The 24,505-nt window shown below is 34.6% G+C and overlaps 1 protein-coding gene across 4 annotated transcripts in view; it reads right to left on the bottom strand.

The window, feature by feature from the left end:
- The window catches only part of ryr3 (ryanodine receptor 3), a 136,668-nt gene that overhangs the window by 103,546 nt on the left and 8,617 nt on the right, over nucleotides 1–24,505 (bottom strand). For 2 of the 4 annotated variants that reach the window (XM_032584478.1, XM_032584479.1), the window contains exons 2-4: nucleotides 11,985–12,104; nucleotides 7,790–7,894; nucleotides 4,213–4,233 (exon numbers count right to left, since the gene is read on the bottom strand). In XM_032584478.1, the coding sequence (XP_032440369.1) occupies nucleotides 4,213–4,233; nucleotides 7,790–7,894; nucleotides 11,985–12,104 (246 nt within the window). The remainder of the gene's footprint in view (nucleotides 1–4,212; nucleotides 4,234–7,789; nucleotides 7,895–11,984; nucleotides 12,105–24,505) is intronic. The other 2 variants (XM_032584481.1, XM_032584480.1) reach the window with 1 other exon arrangement.

Below are 24,505 nucleotides of genomic sequence, written 5' to 3' on the forward strand. Positions count from 1 at the left end.
TACACTGCAAGTTAATATCTTCCACTTCACCTTTGTGTGAGATATTAAATCCGAGTTGCCATTACTTTACGTCTTTTGAGTAAAGTCTGTGAAACTCGAGGGGTTATATGTTTGGTATTTAGTTCAAAGTGCAAGCAACAGATAGAGGAACTAACACAAATTATGCTCACAATTAAAGATGAAAACAAACACATGATCACACTTAATGCCAACACTTACTCAACAACAGAGAAATTTGTTCTTTTACCCAAACAACAAACAGTTTCTGGCCTAAATATTTCATACTTCACAGGAGTGCAGAACTCCTGGGAAGTTTTCACAGGTTTCTCCCACCAGCGGTACCGCTGAACCGGTTCAGACACCACAGAAGAAAAAAAAAGCTCTACCCATAATATGCATCAAGAAAAGACTGCAAAAACCAAAGCTGCAAAAACAAAATATCATTTAGATCCGGGGTGTCAAACTCATTTTGATTTTGGGCCAAATCAAAATCTTGAATGCTGTGATAAAACCTGTTCACAAATTGTTAAAATATCAATTAATTATTAAAATTAAATAATATTATTGAACATCTTTTCAGTCCCTCCAGGATTCTCTGATTCTTTTTGCTATAAAAATCGAAGTGTTTGGAAATACACTGCTCAAAAAAATAAAGGGAACACTTTAAGTGTTAAACACCTGTTTAAGTGTTCCCTTTATTTTTTTGAGCAGTGTATTTGCGATATTTGAGCTTATTTATGACGGTAAATGTGACTTTTTATTCCTCGCTGTACAGATCGTGGACTATAATCTGACATCAATTAAGGTAGAGGCAGCTATTTAGTACAACTAAGAAAGCTTTTGACAATTTTTGGGAAAAACTTGCAATGAACTCCCAGTTTTTGGCACAATTTGTTGATTTATCGTGAATTTGCACGATAATTCTCAAGAAACTGGAGGGACTGATGGATACAATTTGGCAGTAAACAGATAAAAACTGCATTAATTTGATTGATAACATAATATTTAAACACACTTAGTGTCTAGTCTCGAATCTAGAGGGCCACATAAAAAACTGTGGCGGGCCGGATTTGGCCCACTGGCCTTGAGTTTGACATCTGTGATTTAGTTCTTGAATCTCTGGGAGAAAGAGCAAATTTCTCTGTTCTTGTTGTGTACAGGCCTTCAGACGGCTCATTCTTGTGCTGAACAAGAATAAGTACGATATCCACTTGCCAGACACCTAAGGAAACGTGGAGGAAGGTTATGCAAGAAGAAACGAAGTGGGTTTTCTGTCATCACCAAACACAAATAGGAGCACCTACCTTTTTAATTAACCTCTAGCAGCAGGGGGAGAGGTACAAAATTAAACCAGTGGAGCTCCTGAGAAGTTTCTAACACTTTGCTTCTTTTGTTATTTGATATATTTTTCCAAACTTCTCATATAAACGGCATCTAATTTCTTTCGAAGTAATCAAATGTAATTTATTTGAAGCTTAGGTGTTATTAGTTTATACAGAGAAACTGCTGGTGTACTTATTCTTATTCTGCTTAGCAACCCAGAAAAATAAATAAAACCTATTAGTTAGAGCAAACTTTGGATCCAGAAAGACTCCTATTAGTTTATCTAGAGCAGGGCGTCAAACTCATTTTCATTTTGGGCCAAATAAAAAACCTGAATGTTCTTAAAGGGCCGGTTGTGCCAGAATCTGTTGATAAAAGCCATTAAACAGTTAAAATATTAATAAATAGCTGTTCCTCCAGAAGTTTGTGATTGTTTTGGTGTTTTTTTGCTAATTTATGAACATTTGTAAGGAATTGTTATGATATTTGAGCTAATGTATTATGTTACACATGACTTTTTATTGCTTGACATCAAGTAAGGCTGACCGAGCAGTCACTTAAACTCAATGAAACATTTGCAGTACGATCAGAAAAAATGTGGGGATGTGTTGATTTTGTGTGAATTTTCAGGATCCGTGAAAAACTGGAGGAAACTATTGACGTAATTTGGAGCCTAGAGGGCTACATAAAAAGCTACAGCGGGCCTGATTTGGCCCCCTGGCCTTAAGTTTGACACGTGATCTAGTTGTTTTGTTTTTCTGTTTTGTTTGTATTTCCTCTAATTCATGTAAATAAAATTACCTTACCTCAGGTCATCTTTAAAACAAAAAAAATAAAGGTTAGCCCTAAAGTGATTCACAAATTAGCCCTCTGATAATTCGTCCTTTTTGATTTTTTAAATTTTTCACGGTTTATTTGGGACGGACAAAAAAAAAGAATCAAAAGAAGACAGGGAGATTTTCAAGCCAAAGCTGAGAGGAAGAGGAGGATGTAATCTTGTAGTTCAGGCCTGCTGCCTTGTTGGCAAATGGCTCCCAGGATCTGCTGTGACCTTTGATACGAGTCGGCCATCTTATTGCAAAACACGATCCTGAACATGAAGATCCCGGCTTGTTAATGTACATGTACGTTATAGAAGTTAGTTGGATCATTGTTGCATACAAAATATACTCTATTTAGCTCCATCATTTATTAAATCAGTGAAATGTGTTAAAATTAATCAATCCACAGAAACACTGGACTGAAATATTGAAGCTAAAAGCCTCATTTACTGTTGTGAAAAGGGCATTTTGCAATCAAACACATTCATTAAGTCATAAAGGTCATCTCTGGAAACTCAAATCTCTGACAAAACTCAAATTAATTTGTCATAACTAAAACTAGAGCTCGTTTAAATGCGTCTTCATGCTAATCAAGTAATTTACTCAATCCTCATAAGCAGATAATTATTTAGTACCTTAGTTCTTTAATTAGGTCCATAATTCGTTTCTTTATTACTGCATCATCTTCTTCTATTATTTTCTCATTCTTAATCCTAATCCTTCAAACTCTTGGCTACTGTACTCATTTTTTTCCTTAGTCCCCTTTTCCCCTATTCCTTCCTCATTTTTATCCTTGAACAGTGGTTTACTCAATTATTTTCTCCAAACTCCTTACTCAACCCTTTCTCTTCAATTCCTCCTTTCCTCATCTGCTTCCCTTACCCAATCTGTCTTTAATTTTCTTATTTCATTCCCATTTTATCTTTGCTCAATTCCTTTTTCAACATTAATCATTTGTCAATTATTTACTTCATTGTTACTGCAGTTTGTTCAGTTTATTTATTCATTTATTTATTCAATTCTTTTCTCAGTCTTTATTGCCCCACAAAGGGTAAATTCAGGATATTAATTTCCTTCTTTCCTCCTCTATTCAATTTCTTGCTCAGTTCCTCCAGTATGACTATTAGGGACATGCTAAGAATAAAAACATATTAGTAAAAAATAAAATAAAATCCAATTTTATTTTACTTTGTTCTCAAAATATTGACTTTATTCTTTTATATTTGTTTTTTTTTGTGTGGTTCTAATATTTTGTTGGTTTTATTTTCTTAATCTCTCCGATCCTTACTCAACTGCTTCCTAATTTCCAGGATTACTAAGTCAAATATTCCTGAATTGCTTCCTCAACTACACCAAATACATTTCTTTCCTACATAATTCATTAAATCTTTTTTCATACTATTCATGCTACGTTTAGTTTTTACTGTTTTCTGTTAAAATGTTTTCTGAAAATTAGAACAATTAGAAACTAGACTACATAAACAATGTTTTCTATCCCTGAATTCAGAAAAGATCTTGTCAATCTTTTAGATTTTTAATTAAAAGATCAAACTCAGAGAAAACAGAGCAACACTCACAGACAGCAAACTGACGTCTCTGCCAATTTTGAAGTTTGTTTGATTACATTTACAGGTTTTGTTTGACTACATCTCCACAATCTTCTCTTAAAAATGCAGCTAAAATGAAAAAAAAACATATGAATAAGAAACAAACCTTCAAATTGAAAGGCTTGGACATTTGCACACTGAAGGGGTCAGGCCACACATTCACTCATGTAAACAAAACAAATGCATCTATTTCAAGATTGCCATATTTAGAATTTCATTGGCTTTTAAAAGTTTCCAGAATAGCTAATGTGAGCTGAATGTTTTTCTGGAGAGTTTACAACACTCCAATGCAAATTTTGTCACATCCCCATCGATTGGATGATTTCCCTTTAACAAATGCAGCTATGACAGTCGAGAAATAAGCATCACATTGAGTGAAAGTGCCTGAAGTTTGGCCCCTTGAATTAGCGGTCGGTCATGCACACTGGCAACATGATGGATGAACAAACTGATGAACCTACCCATTTTTCATGGTCAGCTTTCTAGTAACAAACAAATACAAGTGAGAAGAATGTGTTACTGGGATGTACGGCAGTCGATTACACCAGTCTGAGCAGCAAAAGGGTAGAAATGGGGCCTTACAGTGGAAACTGGGGGAGCTGATTTATTAGCCTTGCTATCAGAGAGTTTGTATTCCAGCCAACATCATGTTGTCTTGCCAAACAAGGCCAGCCAACAATGTTGCACTGTGGAGCACAAAACAAATCTGCTACCCAGGCTAATAACAATGCAGGCCTAACTCCCCGGCGAAGCGCCGCACAAAATAAGATACTTAAAGAACTGTCTGTGCCAGAGGGCGATGTTGTGCATGAAAGGACAAATGTGGTTACTGTAACCCAGAACAGCCTGCAACTTTTCTTTTCGTGTGAAAATATTGCAGGGTTGTTTTTGTTTTTGTACCCAATTACAGTGCTGTACTGTCCACATCTGTGTTTCACAACAACGTTTGCTGATTTAGCCGATTTATTCCTAGAATACCAGTGGTCTCGTTAAAATATCCAATAACAATTTGGGGTTATTTGGGGGGATTGCTTTATAAATTGAATCAGACCACGTGTATCCACTAGGAAATGTGATTTCTTTTTTTTCTTCTTCAAGCAATACCAAGCAGCGTATTCCAAATAATATCAGCTCGTATAAGAAGTAAGCATTGTTTTCTCTTTGTTTTTAAATTTAAAAGAAAGAGATTACCAAACTAATTCCCATCTCATGACTTCAGCCTTCATTTCAATCATACATTTTCTATTTAAAGATTTTATTTTAGATTTTTTTAACTATAGCTCTGGAGAAATTGAAGAGGCCACTGCAGTGAACCCCATTGAAAACCTTCTGGTTATTCCACAAGATATTAATTTCTGAACTCTTCCTGAGTTAAAACATTAGTGTTGTTGCTTCTAAATGAATATAAATTTGCTTTCTTTGGATTATTTTGAGATCTGAAAGCACTGCATCTTTTTTGTTATCTTCTGCTAATAAATTTTTTTTGTAATTTCAGACATGTTGTCAGTATCTCATAGAATAAAAGAACAATATTCATTTTACTCAAACATATTCCTATAAAAAGTAAAATCAGAGAAACTGATCATTTTAAGTGGTCTCTTACTTTTTTTTCTAGAGCTGTATATGAGCCTCCCCCCTTCCCCACCTGTTTCTGTGCAAAGTAATAAATTATCCTTTCTTTTCATCTACAAGAAAGAGCAATTTGGCTGATTGTAAATATTTGTGGTTGGGAAAATAAAGCAGTCTATTCATCTGCCTAATCAAAGCAAACTCATTTAATCTAAAACAATAAAGCAGCAACTAATTAATCAGATAATATCAGTGTTTTTATAGAACTGTTTAGCATTATACAAAAGGTGTAATGTATTACCGACTTTAACTGGTTTTCACTAAATTTTTCTAAGCAAATAGAACTTTCACACAACACATTTAACAGTAGGAAGTTCATTGTTTTCAATCGCACTTCTGTGGGAAGAGCAGAGAATCCACAGGATCCGAGAGAAACGGGCTTTTCAGTTTAAACCAAGGATGCAGACGGTGCAACAGTGAACCCAAAACAATATTTCCCTCATTTGTTTTGAACTTAGTGAGTTTTAATTTATCAAAACCTTTCAAAATGCTTTGGGAAGCCTTAAATAATGTAGAGAATATGTTGACTACAAGTACATAAAAGCAAGTTTTCATCCGCTGAATGATAATTATTCATACTTTATGCAAAAAATGTAAACTAGAGGGACAGCACTGTTAAAAATGTCTAAATCCAATTAGTTAATTTTTCTATTTCAAGTTTTTTCTACTCATGAACAGATTGTCTTCTATGGGGGGAATTTTTCTGCCACAATAACACATTTTCGATCTGAATCTTTCTATCTATATAAGAATATAGATAGAAATCTATCTATATCTAAATAGAATATAAATCTATTCTATCTATATAGAAATATATATAGAAAGATATAGACAGTGGGCGGCGCAGGTTGCTACAATTGATAGTAGCCAATAGAATGCAGTAGAACACTTGCATTCTATTGGCTGAGAGGTTGCCAAGCGACGGTACTTCTTTGTTCCAAGTGAGCAGGAAATGTTTCACAAGCAAGCAGAGAGGTTTGATACAAGCAGAGACAAGTTTTGAGCGCAAGGAGAAAAGTTTGAGAGAGCAGAATGAATATTTGAAAGAGAGCAGAAGTTTGGAGTACAAACATTACAAGTTTTGAGAAGAAAGACATGAAATCCTGCTTTCAAACTGAAAATGTAAGCACGAGTATTTAAAGTTTAAAACCAAGACATGAAATCCTGCTTTTAGACTGAAAATGTAAGCACAAGTATTTAAAGTTTAAAAACGAAAGACATGAAACCCTGCTTTCAAACTGAAAATGTGTGCTCTTGAATTATGGCAGGAAAATTTCCCCATAGTCTTCAGGCTTTTTAAATATCTTTAAAAGGTTTTCTTTGGAAGTTGGCTGTTAAGAGAGATTGGTTTCTCTCCACTGTAGCCACATGCTTGTTTAGGTTGAAGGATTCCCAAAAGAAAATCACATGAACTTCCCTAATTAATACTTTATCAAAAAGCATTAAAGATACAATCTGCATCTACATTATTGGACTGAGATTAACTGAATTTGGACCAAGACTTGTTTTATTCATTCATCTTTTAAGGTATCTTATGATGATACTGTTTTTTTCCATTTGCATTTTATAAGAAAACTGAATTGAAGACATTTTGTTCCAATTTCTTTAGCAGATTTAATGTAAAATATCAAATATACAGTCTAACAAGCAGAAAACTGTATTTAAGCACCAACAACGTGGTTTCTAAGGAGTTATTTGAGAGGTTTGGCAAACAGTAGTTCCTGTCTGCTGGATATTTCAGTAAATTCATAAAAACTTGCATTGTTTATCTGATGTTTATTGAATTTTTTATTATCCTTTCCATTTGATTCAAATCTTTAGAGAACATTACACATAATGTCATGTGCAGGTTTAAAGACTAAGCAACAAATAAAAGATTAAAAGAATGGTTTAGATACAATAAAGTATTGAAAAACATCATATATTAAAAATATTTTTGAAAGAAAATAAACAAAAAGAGACTGACTAATAACACTTAGGTGTAAGACATACTAACCCCCCAGACTCACACAGATGTCCGCTACGTACCAGACGTTTTCACACAAAAGTCCTTTTTTCTCCGCAATTTTGTTGATCGTAAAGAGATTAGATAATAAAAAATCCCATAACTACTCAAAGGAAAATCTCAAGGTGTGCTCAGTGGGTACAGCTGTACAGCTGCAGGCGCTACTATATGCTATATTCTAATTAGGGGTGTTAGGGTAAATTTGGCTGAAAACATGTGCACACCACACTTTTCAGAACTTTATGTAATACAGTTGGAAAACAATGCATTATTTTCCCTAAACTTTGCAATATTTCCACCACTTTACTTTTATTTAAATTTGTGGTCGTACCAGGAGAAAATGTGGAAAGGTTAAAGGTCACTGGACGCTGCGCATAAAGCAGAGGTTTGAAGAACGTACTCACCCCTTCGCTGCTCGCTCCAGTGTTAGCCAGCATCTCCTGCAGGGCGCGGACCGACAGCGACTGCTCCAGCACAAAGTTACAAATGCACATGTCTGGAGGAACATACTGCAGGACAGAGGGGCAGAAAGGCAAACGGAGGGCAAATCAAATCACACATTCATTATATGAGTAATGAAAAACACATCATTGCTCCACGGTTAAGTAGAAACAAAGTTTTCTGTTTCTTGAATTTCTTCTTATGTTGCGTTTGGGGCTGCAGAAGGAAAACAGCAGCTTCTCGCCTTTCTCCTTTATCCGATATAAAAATACTTGGTTAAATCTGAGACCCAATACTTTAGAGTAAAACTATTTTAGAAACACTTTTAGGATTTAAAATTCAAAATTTATACGGGTGGTATCTGATATGCATGGAGTGACCTAGACAGAAAACATCGTCTGTGAATAACAAAAACTAAAAACTGGTTAAAAGCTACTAAATTTATGATCAACAAACAGGGTTTGGTGATTTATTAAAGCATAATTATACATATATAAATAATAATAGATTATACTGGTCAAAATGCAACAATACTTTACCACAGTATAAATTAATTATACTGTAAACAAGATCAATTTAAAAAGGTATAAAATAAGGAATGCAAACAGATTTCTTTAGACTATGATTAGAAAATTGGCAGTGCTGCATTAGGGAAAATTTGGCTTTCTGAACTTTATGTAATACAGTTGGAAAACAATACATTATTTTCCCTAAGCTTTGCAATATTTTACATTACAAGTTAAAGTTAATTGAGTAATTATAAATATTAAGTACAATATGGGTTTTGTTAGCTGGCGCGAACATCATACAAAACAATATTTAATTAAAAACTGTTTGAACGATTCAGATTTTTCTGCTGCATTAACTACGGTAACTCAGATTTCCTACTTGCTGTGATGGAAACATCCGAACAAATGCATATTTTTGTTTTTTCTGGTTATTTGATGTTCAATCTGCAAAGACAAAATTATCTTTAAAACATGTTTGGAATGCAATTTGTCACATCTGTGTTTTTATAACAACATTTCTTCTAAAATGTTCACTAAACTTACAAGACAGTAGCTCTAGTTCTAGATCAAATGTGTCAAACTCAAGGCCCGTGGGCCAAATCCGGCCCGCTGTAGCTTTTTATGTGGCCGTCTAGATTCTAGACTAAACACTAAATGAGCTTAAATATTATGTTATCAATCAAGTCAATGCAGTTTTTATCTGTTTACTGCCAAATTATATCAATCAGTTCCTCCAGTTCCTTGAGAATTATAGTGGAAATTCACACAAAATCAACAAACTGAGCTAAAAACTGGGAGTTTATTGCTGATTTTTCTCAAAAATTGTCAAAAACTTTCTTACTTGTACTAACTACAAGTACATACTTGTACTTGCCTCAGCTTTAATTGATGTCAGATTATAGTCCATGATCTATACAGCAAGTAATAAAAAAACCACATTTAAAGTCATGAATAAGTGCAAATATTTCCAAATTAGTAGCACAAACACTTTGATTTTTATTCCAAAAAATCACAAAACGAATCACAAAATCCTGGAGGGACTGAAAAGATGTTCAATAATACACTGCTCAAAAAAATAAAGGGAACACTTAAACAGGTGTTTAACACTTAAAGTGTTCCCTTTATTTTTTTGAGCAGTATATTTAATTTTAAGGATTCATTGATATTTTAACAGCTTGTGAACAGGTTTTATCGATACATTCTGGCACAACTGGCCCTTTAAGGTCTTGATTTGGCCCAAAACAAAAATGAGTTTGACACTCCTGAACTAGATAAAGACGTCATATGATCAGTCTAACTGTCTATAACCATATTATTCTATCCCAGTCACCTTGGTCTGCACATTCTTGATGTTTTTCTTCTCTTACATATGTATTTTAAAAGGGAATTAACATAAAAAAGCTCCATCAGTTCAAAAGGTCAAACTAGTCACACAGCTGTATGAAGGAAGGAATCACTAAAACATGAAGCTGAAGAAACTCAGAGGGAAACTTGTGTCTAGAAGTTAAACTCAGAGAAAAGAGAAAAACTTTTTTATTCAGATATTTTAATAAAAGGCAAGTGTGGTGGTATTTATGGAGATATAAGCTCAGAAATTAGAGAAAAAGATTAACAAACTTTGACAGTATGACAAAGAAAGAGCTTAAAATAAACATTCAGTGATGAATGTAGAGTTACAACATTTCCAAATCACTAAAACTAAGCTTGATAATGCAAAAAAGTCTGTATTAATGTATCCAATTAGCTGAGTTATTTTGGTATAGAGGTACTATAGAACAGATGTGAATTTTACGCTTTAAAGTTAAATTTTGGTAAATATTTCCCTTCTATGCAAAGTCTTCATGCAAGACAGGGTTTTAAAACTGCCGTATGTCAACAGTCTAGTTAAAACACTTTCATTAGGTGCAATAGCAACCTAAAAATGACACTGTGAGAATCACAATTTTTTAAAAAAATATATGAAAAAAATAAAGAAAGTAAAATCCAGTAAACGTAAATGACTCACTAGAAGCTGGGAGCAAAAACAGATCAGGAAATCTGACAAACTGAGAGGAGAGAAGCTAAAAAGTAACGAGACACAAGTGTAAACAATTAAACTGAACAAGCAGGACAGCCAGGAAGTGACACACAGACAAATTTACTTTCAAAATAAAACACAATAATTCAAAGAAAACTAAGTCATTTTAACCTTTTGGAGATCCAACTTAAATCCATTAGCTTCAAAATTGTTAGTTTAATTCATTTCATCTTTGCATACTTGCGTTGCAACAAACAGCATTAAATCTGGCCAGATTGTGTATTTTGGAATCTTATGCCTTTCAAAATAACTTAAAGCCATATACTAGTAACATTTCTCTAGCAATATTTAAGCATTTTTGTGTCCAAAAGACGCAAAAGACGTAACACAAAAAACAAAAAGAAAAACTCAAAGGTCAAAGAAGCTTCAGCTTTCCTCAACATGTTTTCAGGCTTCTAAATCAATTTTTAAAATAAATTCAAAACCCACTTAGAGCTCCTTTTGTTTTGTGGCGCCTCTAAATCCTGCCGAACGTGTCGGAGTGCACACAGCTCATAAAGAGCGTGTTGGCGGCGGAGAGGTTTACGATCGTGAGATTATCACCCCGACATGTAAAGACTGTGTGCAAAGATTCCTGCTGGACAGTAAACATGCCGTCGTAGAAATGCAACACAAACGGCTCCAGAGAGGGATTGTTATGGAGCTAAATTGGTGCCACAAAGTTTGATTGAAAGAAGAAAAAAAAGTTTGAAACTGAAAAGAAGATGAGTAACCTTATGGAGGGGTGTCAAAGTGATTTTTCATGTTGTTCTTTGTTGTTTTTGCTGTAATACTTACTGTGTTATGGTGGAGATTTCAGAAAAAATCAGCAATTATTGGAGAGGGAGAAGAGTGTTAGTGCTCATAATGTTCAGATAGAAACCAAGAATTTAGAAAAGTATGACAACTACTTCATCTTCCATTTAACATACGATGATGTATTTGGGTCATTGTAGAGAGAAAAAATAAAAAGTAGGAGTAAATTCCTGCCAAAACATTCAGATATTTTGAGATTAATTTCACACTTGACTTAATTTCTCACTTTCAAAACTCAAAAGTCTGCCAGAAACAACTTGGATATTTTCAAACTAATCTCACAAATTTTCTAGAAAAAATTAGGACATTTCTGAGTTTCAAAAGTCAAAAATGTTCAACTTTTAAAGCGATTTTCTCCTTTTTTTTCTTTCTGTGATGGTCCTAGTACGCTGTCATATTTACTGAGTTGCAGTGAAGGTTTCAGAAGAAAAAAGAGTTGATTATTGGGAAGAAAATCCCTATGATTTGCATTACAGCATTACATTTTTACTTTAATAATTAATGACATGATAACTTTTTTCTTTTACTTTAGAACAAACTTTATGGCCCCAATTTAGTTCCATACTATCTCCTGAGCTACATTTAAATACCAACTTTGTGAAACTGCATTGAAGAAAACTGACGTTCTCAGATTCTGTGTTGAATTTTCCAAAGTGAAACTCTACTACTGCAATAAAACAGGATTCTCACACATTTTCTCCAGCTGTATCAGCTTCTATTGACAACATTTCTCTATAAAATCATCTAAGTTTACACAAAGCTGTGCGCCGTTCCCACCTTGGCTTCAGAGGTGGGTTCCAAGTAACACAGGCGGTTTCCGAGTCCCTCCGCGGCCAGGCAGAATTTGCGATGCTCCTTCTGGATGGTGGCCACGCTCTGGAGCACCACCTCATCGTCCTGCCAGGGAGAGACAGGAGTGTTAATGCCAATAATGTTCCGATAGCGACCGAACGGAGATAAACAACATGCCTCCCTGATGGAGAAGTTAGAAAAGTATGACAACTACTTCATCTTGCATTTAATATACGACAGTGGAGGCCGAGGGCCATTGTAGGTAGAAAAAATTAAAATTGGAGGAGTACGTTTCCAGCAAAACACTCAAAGATTTTGAGATTAATCTCTCAAATTTTCTACAAAAGACTTTCTGAGTTTCAAAACCTGAAAATGTGCTAGAAACAACTTGGAAATTTTGAGATTAATCTCAGAAATTTACTAGAAAAAACTTGGACATTTCAAAAGTCAAAAATGTTCTACTTTTTAAACGATTTTCTTCTCCTTCCTGTCTGTCTACATCGGCAATGAAGGTTTCAAAAAAAATCCTTCAAAACTTGAACATTTGCTTGAAACAACTTGGAAATTTTAGATTAATCTCAGAAATTTACTAGAAAAACTTGGAAATTCCTGACTTTTAAAAGTCAAAGATTTTGGACTTTTTAAGTGATTTTCTCCTCCATTTTTTCAATCTACAATGACCATAGTCTGCCGTCGCATTTAGTGAGTCGCGGTAATGGTTTCAGAAAAAACCTTCAAAATTAAAAAAATTGCTGGAAACAACTTGGAAATTTGGAAATTAATCTCCAAAATCTTCTTGAAAAGACCTAGAAATGTCTGACTTTCAAAGCAAAGCAAAATGTTCTGGTAAAACTGGGAAATTTCAGACTTTCAAAACTTGAAAATTTGCTAGTAACAACTTGGAAATTTTTAGATTCATATTAAACATTTTCTAGAAAAAAAATAGGAAATTTCTGACTTTCAAAAGTCAAAAATTTGGTACTTTTTAAGTGATTTTCTCCTTTTTTCTGACTACAACAACCCTAGTCCACCGTCATGTTTACTAATTTGTGGTGAAAAGAAAGAAAGAGACAATTATTGGAAAGAAAACTCCTTTGATTTGCATTATTTATGGGGTGAGAACCACAAATTTGTAATTACATTCATAGCAACAAATGCACCAGTGGGAAAGACAAATAACTACAGTATGTTAATCAATAACAGAATATTATTTCTAAGACCAGGAGGGGAAGAAAAAAGTCTCGACTCAATCAGTCCAGCCAACAATAGAACATCTGATTCTGTCGGGCTGCAGCAGGTCAGGCTCTAAGCAACCAACACACACACTTATTGATTTTCTTCATGTGGGCATGCGCATGTGTGTGTGTCTCCAGCCAACTTACATCCCACACACAGATTTAGACAGAAACGGCGATAAATGCTCCTGAAAATGTTTAAAACAGCGGCTGACCGGTTCTAAAGGTGGAAAATTAGAAGCGAATGCAAAGTTGGACATATTTCTGGTTTGATTTAGAAAATCTAAAGATTACAAGAGGGAAGTCAAAAAGTTTGCAGAACCGGTTTGTTGTTTCAGGATGCAGAAACTTCATCCAGTCAGCTGAGAGACCAAAGGCTTCACACTTCATTAAAATCAAGTAAATAAATCTCTTTCTATTTGGCTGTTTGACATTCTGGAGGCCTTATGATCCAGCAGGCTCTGGCATCGCTACTCAACAAACTATCTTTATGCCTGCATGCGAACCAGCTCCAGGTTTTTACATATAAAGACATGAGACAGGCCGTTTGGCTTTTAAATAGTTTTAAAGTTACAGAATAAAATGTCACAAAATTCATCTGAAAGCCTTCCAACTAGTGCAGTTTTCTTTCTCACTTGTTTTTATGTTTAAATATTTGCTGTTTATTTTTGAAACCCAACTGAGAATGTAATTGCAAATCCTATTTTCAATTCAAATGTAATAATTTTGGACATATAAAGATTAAAACATCCTGTACAGATCAGAAGTAGGACTTAGATCAGGGGTGCACAAACTTTCTGTTGAGTTAAAAGCGATGGGGGAAAAAATAAAAAAATAAAATCAAGCAAGTGAAGTAGTCTGATTTTGTTTTTGTAGAAAAGGGATATTATTCACAAAGCATAAAAATAATTTGGTACGTTAAAAAACAAATTTATACAGAGTTATAATGACAGAATTTAGGTCACTTTCTTTCAAAAAGGTTGCTACGCTCAGCCAAGTGAAAGAAACAAAATAAAAGCTGATTTGAAAAAATCTCTGGATATACGTGCTTTTCTTGAAAAAGACGAGTACTTTGTGTTGTACTTAAGAAAATTATGTGAGTAATAATTTCACTCTGATTAAAAACAAAAAAGTTTGATAAACAAATCTGTATGATTCTTGAACTGCAGTTGGGGCCCAAAACAAATCAGTCCAAGACCTCAAAATGGCCCCCGGGCCACACTTTGAACACCCCTGATAACAGAACATGATTTTAAAGTATCTATAAAATCTAAACCTTTTCACTGGACTATGACACAACAGTTTTAGCTCAAAGTATATTTGTGCAATATAATGGCCTAATCAAAGTCTAGATCTAAATCCAATTGAGAATCTGTGGCAAGAATTGAAGATTAAGGTTCACAGACACTCTTCGTGTAATCTGAAACTATTTTGCAAAGAATTAAGGAATTTTTTCAGTATTTATTTGTGCAAAACTTTAAGTGATAAAACTTTGAAGTTCAGCGGTGACAAATTCTGTTTTGTTTTGGGCCAAATCTAAATCATGAATCCTCTTAAAGGGCCGGTTGTGCCAGAATGTATTGATAAAAACCTGTTCACAAACTGTTAAAATATCAATGAATTCTCAAAATTAAAGACTATTGAACATCTTTTCAGTCCCTCCAGGATTTCATGATTTTTTTTAATGATTTTTTGCAATAAAAATCAAAGTGTTTGTGGTACAAATTAGGAAATATTTGAGCTTATTTATGACAGTAAATGTGATTTTTTATTACTCGCTGTATAGATTATGGACTATAATCTGACATCAATTAAAGCTGAGGCAGCTGTTTAGTTCAAGTAAGAAAGTTTTTGACAATTTATGAGAAAATCTGCAAAACTAATAATTTGTTGATTTTGTGTGAATTTTCATAATTCTCAAGAAACTGGAGGGACTGATTGATATAATTTGGCAGTAAGCAGATAAAAACTGCATTGATTTGATAGATAACATGACATTAAAGCTCACTCAGTGTTTAGTCTAGAATCTAGAGGGCCAAATATAACGCTATGGCGGGCCGGATTTGGCCCACGGACCTTGAGTTTGACATCTGCGTTCTAGAAAGTAATGACTGACAAACATTTTGAGTATAAAAACCATAAATCATTTTTATTCTTCTTGACAGTTTAGCTTAAATTTTTGTAGATCCCCAATCCTTTTTCTGTAAATTTTTTTGTAAATTGCTGTTCAACATAAAACAAAACTTCTTTCATATCTTCTACTTTCAGAGATAGCGCTTTCCAAACAAGATGGCAACATTTTTTTAAACCAGTATAACTCTGGTGATTTATCCAGAAGCCTGAAATGTTTAAACTCAGCAATAGCAGAAAAACTTTGTTTTTGAAGTATTTGATTTCCTCAACAAAAGCTGTTCACCTCTAAATATTGGAGCAAAACAGAGACAGTGAATCCTGGGGTTCAGAGAGAATATTGGCGCACTGCAGTCTTCAACCCAGAGAAACAAAATGAACACCGCCTGAGGTTAGAGGTCGCTGAGCAGCTCAAACTTCAATATCAGAAGCAGAAAAAATTGCAAGTATGAATTGTTTATTGGCACTTTTGGCATTTTCCACCTCATTAAAACACAGTTATGCACAACCTCTATTTGTCAGCGTGTTCCTGTAAAACAGCAGCGGTTGAGTCCCGCTGGTTTAAAATGTTACAACTAAACCTTAATGCTCCAACAGAAAAATCAAACGCAACTTATATTTCAATAAATTATAACGTGGTTTCTTTCTAACCACAACAAAACTTGGTAGTTAGCATTTCTGTGGCTTCAGCATACTGTCTGACCCACATGTGTCAAACTTAAGGGCCGTGGGCCAACTCTGGCCCGCCGTAGCTTTTTATGTGGCCCTCTAGATTCTTGACTAAACACTAAGTGAGCTTAAATATTATGTTATCAACCAAATCAATGCAGTTTTTATCTGTTTATTGTAAAATTATATCAATCAGTTCCTCCAGTTTCTTGGGAATTATCATGGAAATTCATACAAAATCAACAAATTGAGCAAAAACTAGGAGTTTATTGCAGATTTTTCTCAAAAATTGTCAAAAACTTTCTTACTTGTACTAAACAGCTGCCTCAGCTTTAACTGATGTCAGATTATAGTCCATGATCTGTACAGTGAGTAATAAAAATTCACATTTACCATCATAAAGAAGCTCAAATATCGCAAAAATTTCCAAACACTTTGATTTTTATAGAAAAAAGTATCAGAAAATCCTAGTGGACTGAAAATATGCTCAATAACAATATTTAATTTTTTTTCTCCGAAGAGTTTTTGCGGCGCTAGTGGCTCGTATTTTTTAGACAGTAGGCAGACAGGAAGGAGGGTGAGGAGAGGGGGGAAGACATGCGGCAAAGGTCGCCGGGACCGGGAGTCGAACCCGCGACGTCCGCGTTGAGGACTAAGGCCTCCAAACGTGGGGCGTGCTAACACCCTGAGCCACCACAGCACGCCCAATAATATTTAATTTTAAGGATTCATTGATATTTTAACAGTTTGTGAACAGGTTTTATCAATACATTCTGGCACAACTGGCCCTTTAAGAGCATTTATGATCTGGATTTGGCCCAAAACGAAAAGGAGTTTGAGTTTTATGAGTTTTATCCCGCTGCTCTATGGGATAAAGAAACACTGAAAACACTTTAAAATGTTCAGTTTCTCTGCCTGTGTTTCCACTGTCCATAAAATTGCACAAATTTGAATTACTAAAATAAATTTGCTTAATGAAAACATGATCATTTGCAAAACATGTTTTTGATCAAAAGTTATGAGTGCTAGCATGAACGCTAGTATTTTTATACATATCTCAGCACTAATTTCTTAATAACCAGCTTATTCACACGTGACTTCAATTGCATTTATTTAACGGAAACACAGCAATTGCGAAACTGTGTTTTTTTAACATTAGCAGAATAACGTGAAAGTTTTGCGTACATTTATAATATAAACTTCAAGCAGAAGTGTTCAGTCTGACTCCAAACGCTTTACTTTGACTTAAACTCCCGGCTTTGGATGCTAACTTCAGACTCAGCTAAGTTGTATCTTGCAACATCTACAAGACAAAAAAAACAGGAACACTTTATATTGTGTTTATAAGTTTAGACCGAACGCTGTCTAGACGGAAAGATGACGAGTAAGCAGAAACGGCCGACATAGCGGCCAATAAATAGAATCATATTTGACAGATTTTTCACGGGTCTTATCACCAATAAAAAAAGGTTCAGGTTCTAATGAAGCGGCCATGTGTGGCTGACATTTTGACACAGTTTCTGCCTCTGCACTCCTGACTTGGGTCCAAGCCAGAGAATCTGGAGACGCTGAAGCACAGCGATCTTTGCGACAGCAGAGTGACCATCTGCTAGACAGCTAGACAGATAAGAAGCAGCTTCATTACTATGTATAGGGCTCTGGTAGGAGGAGGTAAGTGAGGGTTGGGTGGATGTGTGCAGAGGGGGGAACTTGACCCTGGCCTCTCCCACCCGTCTTCAACATGTCTGCACCAACATCAGTGTTATAACACAGCGAGAACAGGAAAATATGCTGGTTTCTTTCGCAACCGTTTGGTTTCTCTTGGCGCTTTTGGGTGTGTTGACCCTCCAGAATAAACCACAAGTATTTCTCATCCTGTTTGTTCTTCCTGTTCATCTTTGTGCTAGATAACCAGCGTGTGTGTGACAGCAGCAGGTGTGTGTGTGTGTGTGAGACCTGATGCATCCACCGAACGAAACCCGAGATCTCTCCCGATGCTCCTGCGTGCCAAATAAACTCCTACAATTCACCCGCCGCTGCCACCAATGTGAACTTGAGAAAAGTTGAATCTGTTGCTGCTATTTTGACGCACTTGCTTCTCGATATACTTGAGAGAGCAACGCTTGTTGAGTTTTTTTGAAAGACAGAAGACATGTTTGAAATCCAAATTAATTAGAAGAATTCCAGAAAATGTGTCTCCTTGTTCACACCGTCTTCGAGTGCAGTCTGTTTAAACTGGTCTGGCTTGACGGGAGTCGTGTTTCTCATAAATGTCAGGCGGGGTGCTAAGTATACGGCCTTAGCTGGGTGTTTTTAGTGAAGCTTTGCTAACAACATTTAGAGAGAAGCAGATACTGTGTAGATGTGTGAAAACAAGAGCCTGATCATCTGCATTAGAGCTGCAAATGTTGTCATAGAAATGTTGTCATAGAAAGGACTTTTTCTGCTGGAGGAGAAAAATCAACTTAGGTTGGAAAACATTAGTATTTATACTAGTTAAACTTAAAAAATAACATGTTATTGACATAGTATTGCTAACTCTGTAAGGTCTGGGGTCTAATTTTGAATTTATTCTTATATTGTCACCTTCAAAACTATTTACCTTGCCTTTTTTGTCATTGTTATTTTCAGCACAACCTCAGCTTTGCGATTTTACAGTGTTTGTTTCATTTTCACAAAATGCATGATCACAGTGGACCAAAAAACTCATTAAAAAAACAAACAGAAAATCAACTTAGGTTTGAAAAAAATTAACATTTAAACAAATTAAACTTAAAAAATAACACATTACTGCTACATTATTGTTAAATTGTTTGACATTTTGAGTTCAAACTCAGACTGAACGGAGAGAATCTGAATATCAATTTTCAGTGTCAATTGGATTTGGGATTTGGATTTGACTAGGCCGCTCTAAACCATGAATATCCTGTAAGCTGTGTCTGTAAGCTTTACAATCAGAAAAAGCCACTCTTTCTTTCAGTTCAGCTAACTAAAATGTAAGACTTTTTTAAAACAAACAACATATATATTCCTACAGTGGGAAATATGTTGTAATTTATTGTTGTTCAACATAATGACAAGAAACATTTTTATTATAAAATACTGCCGATATTTTTAGTCTCATTCTGTTTTGTGAATTTAATCCAATTAAGTCATAAAATACTAAAAAACTGCTACAACCTACATTTGTTTTGTATTTTTATTTTAAAAATATGAAATGTTTCCTTGTTATTTCATTCAAAAAGTCACTTGCAGAGCTGCAGCTGCAGACCCTTGATATAAATCATTCAGTCTGTCTTGTGCAACTTCTTGCAGGTACTGAACATTTCTGAGTACAAGTTATAGGAATGTGAAACCTTTTCTAGCATTTAAAAAGTCAAATTGTCACAAAAGACTAAACATAGAGCTCTGGACAAAATTAAGAGACCACTTAAAACAGTTCAGTTTATCTGATTTTAGTTTTTATAGGTATATGTTTTGCTCTTTTTCCTAGAACATTTCTGAGATTAATCTAAACATTTCTGGGAGTTTTTTTTTCTATCATATTTTCAACATTTGGAGCTCAAAAATGTTCTTTTTTTTCTAGAATGTTTCTGAGATTCATCTAAAAATATCAGTTCTTTTTTTTGAAGCATATTTTAAATTTTTGGAGCTCAGAAATTTCATTGTCTTTTCTAGAAAATTTCAAACTAAAACTTTACATCTTGGTGAAAAAATATCTCCATGGTGGATGGAAAGATGGATGTGTAGTCCTGAAAGAAAATCCTTTAGTGGCCGCAAAGACTAAACATACAGCTCTGGAAAAAATTAAGAAACCACTTAAAATGATCAGTTTCTCTTATTTTACTTTTTATATGTCTTTGTTTGAGTAAAATGAACATTGTTGTTTTATTCTATGAACTACTGACAACATGTCTCTGAATTTACAAGCAAAAATTCAGTTTTTATTTGCAGAAAATGAGAAATGGTTAAAGATTTCTCCTTTTCTTTTGGCTTATCACCTGTTTCTTACAATAAATCTGTATTCCCTTACAGTTCCCTGCAATGGATAATAAAGTATTCTCTCAGTAAAATGTTCAGAAAAGGTTAAGAGAAAACGCTAACTTTTCATTTCTAACAGAATAATGTTGGTTCCGATCGGCAGAGCTGTCATCCTGCGGTTGTGCTTCAGTCTGCTGCTTTAAAACATCAATAAATGGAAGAAAGTGAAGAAAATCAGGCCACACAAAAACTGTTTTCTGAGTTCACTGTAGTGAAAGTGTTATAAGAAACTCTATCAAGTTAGTAAAAATAAAACTGCCAAAGAAAATGCAATTATCTGGCAGTTATTTCAAACAGAAAACAAAGTCAGATTTTTTTTAGTGCAAGGTTTAGATTTTGTTTAAATAGTAAATTCTCTCTATTTTTTGGTAAGTTGTGTAAAAAATTAATGTTTTTCAAAAAGATCAGCACTTATTGACAAAGTATCACCAAAATTGCCAAAATCAATCCATGAAAGCCAAACCCGACCACAGTGAAAAGCAAACTTAATTATGTTTGAGATCCAGAAAATCAAACAAGTCTTCACAGCAAAACAAACAAACAAAAAAAAAAACAGAAATAAATCCCCACAAGTCTTTATAGTGTTTACAAAGCAGATAAATGATTTCAAAATAAATTTTCCCACAAAAATCGGCTTTGTGGAGTCTCTCTAGGACCCAAATGAGTAAGAATCAGCAGAGCACAACTGTTCTTTACAAAAAAAACTTTCCATATCTGTATTATATCATTGGCAACACAAACAAAAAAGATAAAGTGAGGTTTTTTTTTACTTTTTTAAAAGTAAAAAAGCTCACTATCTTTTTTTTCTAAACACTTTCTGCTCCAGGATTGAGAAACAATTTAGGTAACAGACAGAATTATTTAATCTGTCTTTTCAAATGTTCCTCCAACATGTTTCACCCACAATATTTTTGCTTCAGCTGCAAAATTCCTTCGCAGTAGATTGAAAGCCAATATTTTCCCATTATAGCCGAGGTAAAATTATAGAGTAAAATTATATGGTAAAAATTGGCAACTGTAAACGAATTTCTCATCATAGATATTTCGTTTTTTACATCAATGCGGTGCAGTATCATGTCAGGTAAAACAGATTAATTATGTGTGGAAAAACGAGACTTTCTGCTGCTTCCATTCACTGCTGCTATGTTTTACACAACCACTGCACATTTCAGAAAAACAGAAACATATTTGGGGCCACAGCTGTTTGGAAGAAACAGAGTGCTGAGTCAGTGTAACAATGCAGGTCAGAATTGGAGCAGATTATATAATCTGCAACTGCTTTCTGCAACGATTTCAGTTTTCCAAGTTATGAATTTTGTCACAACAGACCAACAGACTTTTAAATTTCTTATTTCTTCTTGGCCGGACATTTTTTATTAGCTGCTGGTTGGTTTTCTGTATTTAACGTCGTCAAATGCAGCAAGCTTGGGCGATATTCTCAACGGCTTTTCGATTGCTTTCACTGTTTTAGACGTTTTCCTTACATATTTCTAAACTTTAAGCAGGGGAATTAATATTTAAATGAAAAGAAAAAATTTCATAAATGACGATATGTGAGATTTAAGCAAATCATGTGTCATAAAACAGTAAAGCAGCTTTTAGTGTAAAAAGCTGTTTTACACTAAAATTAGATGACCAATGAATGCAATGTTAAAATAGGCTAAAAATACAACTAAAATTAAACAATTCAAAAAATAATTTGTAGCTCCTTCTACAAACAACTCACTTCTGCTTCCCTATTTATATAAAAATAATTTATTTCAAACTGATCTCCAGCTTTAACCAACCCTTTCCTTTATATCAGTACTTGTGCAGCAGAGTTTTATATAATTTTTAAATCATAATTCACATTTTTATGCCGTATGCCAACAGAGCCATTTTTCTCTGCCCTGCTTATCTATCATACCTTGGGCAACTAATGGATGGATGCATCTAATAAGCGGCCAGAGTCGTTCTTTATGCACAAACATATAAGCATGAATTATTTGTGTAGGTGTATGTGTAAGTACAAGTGCATAAATGCACAGGTCAAAATGAATAATGCATTACACATTAGGCTACATGTTAGAAAACATAAATTATATTCCGCTGCCGCCTGTGTGGTGTCCTCCTAACTAATTGGATTTTCTGGGCTTACTTTGCATGCATATTGCCTCTAAATAATGAAAGCCTCCACGCATGCAGGAGCAACTCATCCAGCTAACCAGAAAGAAACAATTGAGTGAGTTTCTGTTTCATCGTTCAGCAGAAATGCTGCGTGAAGAGACTCAACGAGTCGCTTATGTGTGAGAGGCGAAAAAGAGCCGAGATCAGGAGAAGTTAAGACATCGACCGGCGTAGAGCCAAACAGCTAACCGTTAGCGCTGTTTGTGTTTCAAACTTTATGTGCTGCACAATTACCTCCTCAGAAAATACATCATTTAGTACGCATGTGTCAAACTCAAGGCCCGTGGGCCAGATCCGGCCAGCCGTAGCTTTTTATGTGGCCCACTAGATTCTAGACTAAACACTAAGTGTGACCCTGTCACAATGATGAATTTTGCTGGTCGATAAATTGTTCCAGCAGTTATTGCGATAAACAATAATATTGTTGTTTTGAGATCATTTTTAAATAATATAATGGTAATGGCAAAATAATAATGCAAGAGCACGTTCTAAAAGATCAGTAAACTTTAAATTCTAACGAACATTTAAACACTGGAACTGGAAGACATTTGAAATATCAAAAATGAATAAACAAAACAACAAATAAAATGAATCCTAAAGTCTTTGTAAACAAAACGGTCCTAGTTGAGACCAAAGCACTAAACTGAAAACTTTAATCCTCCAGTTTTTGCTAGAAAGAGAGAAAAAGAGATAAACGATAAATCATGCCAATGGAAATTATAGTTTGTTTTAATTTATCATGCAATTAATTGATTTATTGATTATTGTGATAGGCCTAACTAAGTGAGTTTAAATATTATGTTATCGATCAAATCAATGCAATTTTTATCTGTTAACTGCCAAATTATATCAATCAGTCCCTACAGGTTCTTGAGAATTATTGTGGAAATTCACACAAAATCAACAAATTTCTCAAAAATTGTCAAAAACTTTCTTACTTGTACTAAATAGCTGCCTCAGCTTTAATTAATGTCAGGTTATAGTCCATGATCTAGACAGCGAGGAATAAAAAAATCACATTTAACGTCATAAATGAGCTCAAATATTTACAAATTAGAACCACAAACACTTTGATTTTATTGCAAAAAAATCACAAAACGAATCACAAAATCCTGGAGGGACTGAAAAGAAGTTAATCTGTTTACTGCCAAATTATATCAATCAGTCCCTCCAGTTTCTTGACAACTAAGTTACTATTTGTTGATAGTAACTTAGTAAATAAAGAAAAGATGCAGGATAAAATGTAATGCTTCTGAAGGGTTTGCAATAAAATGGTCAGTGAAAAAGCTAAAAGACTTGTTAATGATTTGTGGGTTTATCCAGGAGAACAAGATGTCTCACCTAGATTACAGCTCCTATAGCTGGATATTCACATCTAACAGAAACTACTTTGTTCATAGTGACATTGTGCCTTTTGAAATCCCAAAAAGACTTAAAGGCTCTAATGTTTCATGAAGGAAACTTTATATTTATATTTATACCTCAGCATATTCTGTAGCAGCTAAGTCAGAGCATCTGAAAAACTGAGCTGAGTTACTCTCTCCCACGGTTCACCACAACTTAAAGTATCCTGCTTGTACCATTTTGTTTGTTGTTGTTGTTAGAGGTGTGGCAATACAATAATCTCACGATACGATATTCTGATCACGATACAATATGTATCACAATGTTTGGCAAACGACACAATTCAACACGATTCGATGCACTTTTACAATTTTCTGAAAGATTTTATTAGGACAGAGTGATTTTAGTGACATTTTGTGTTTCATAGACTTGGATTTAATTTATTAAAAACTGATTAAAAGCACCAACTACAATACCTGACTCTGATTGGACAGAGTCTAACAGTCTACAGCTGGACAAAATGAATCAAAGATGCAGTGAGAAAATTAGTTTCTGTCATTTAATTCATGTGGATTTGACATAAAACTCAAAGTTTCAACAGTGATCTGTGAGCCGAGTGGGGAGATTATCAGCCTCTGTAGACTCTCAATATGCAAATTATTGCACTTATGTTTTTCTTTTGGACATAGTGTGGCTGCATTTTGGAGTAAAAAAAGTCTTTTGGACTCTAGGAAAAAGGTTTTTCTACCTTGGCTCTCGGAGTTAGCCGTGGCTGTAAGCCGTTTACTACTAGCTGCTGGGGGAGTGGCTCTGCCTCACCCCGCAGTGATCGACTTCTTGCAGCTGCGCAGCGCCGCCGTTCCCCTGTTGGACCTCTGAGTAGCTGCCTCTCAAACTGCCAGGATCTCATCGTACTCTCAG

This window comes from Xiphophorus hellerii, chromosome 15 (genome assembly GCF_003331165.1).
Source record: "Xiphophorus hellerii strain 12219 chromosome 15, Xiphophorus_hellerii-4.1, whole genome shotgun sequence".
Classification (NCBI taxonomy): Eukaryota; Metazoa; Chordata; class Actinopteri; order Cyprinodontiformes; family Poeciliidae; genus Xiphophorus; species Xiphophorus hellerii.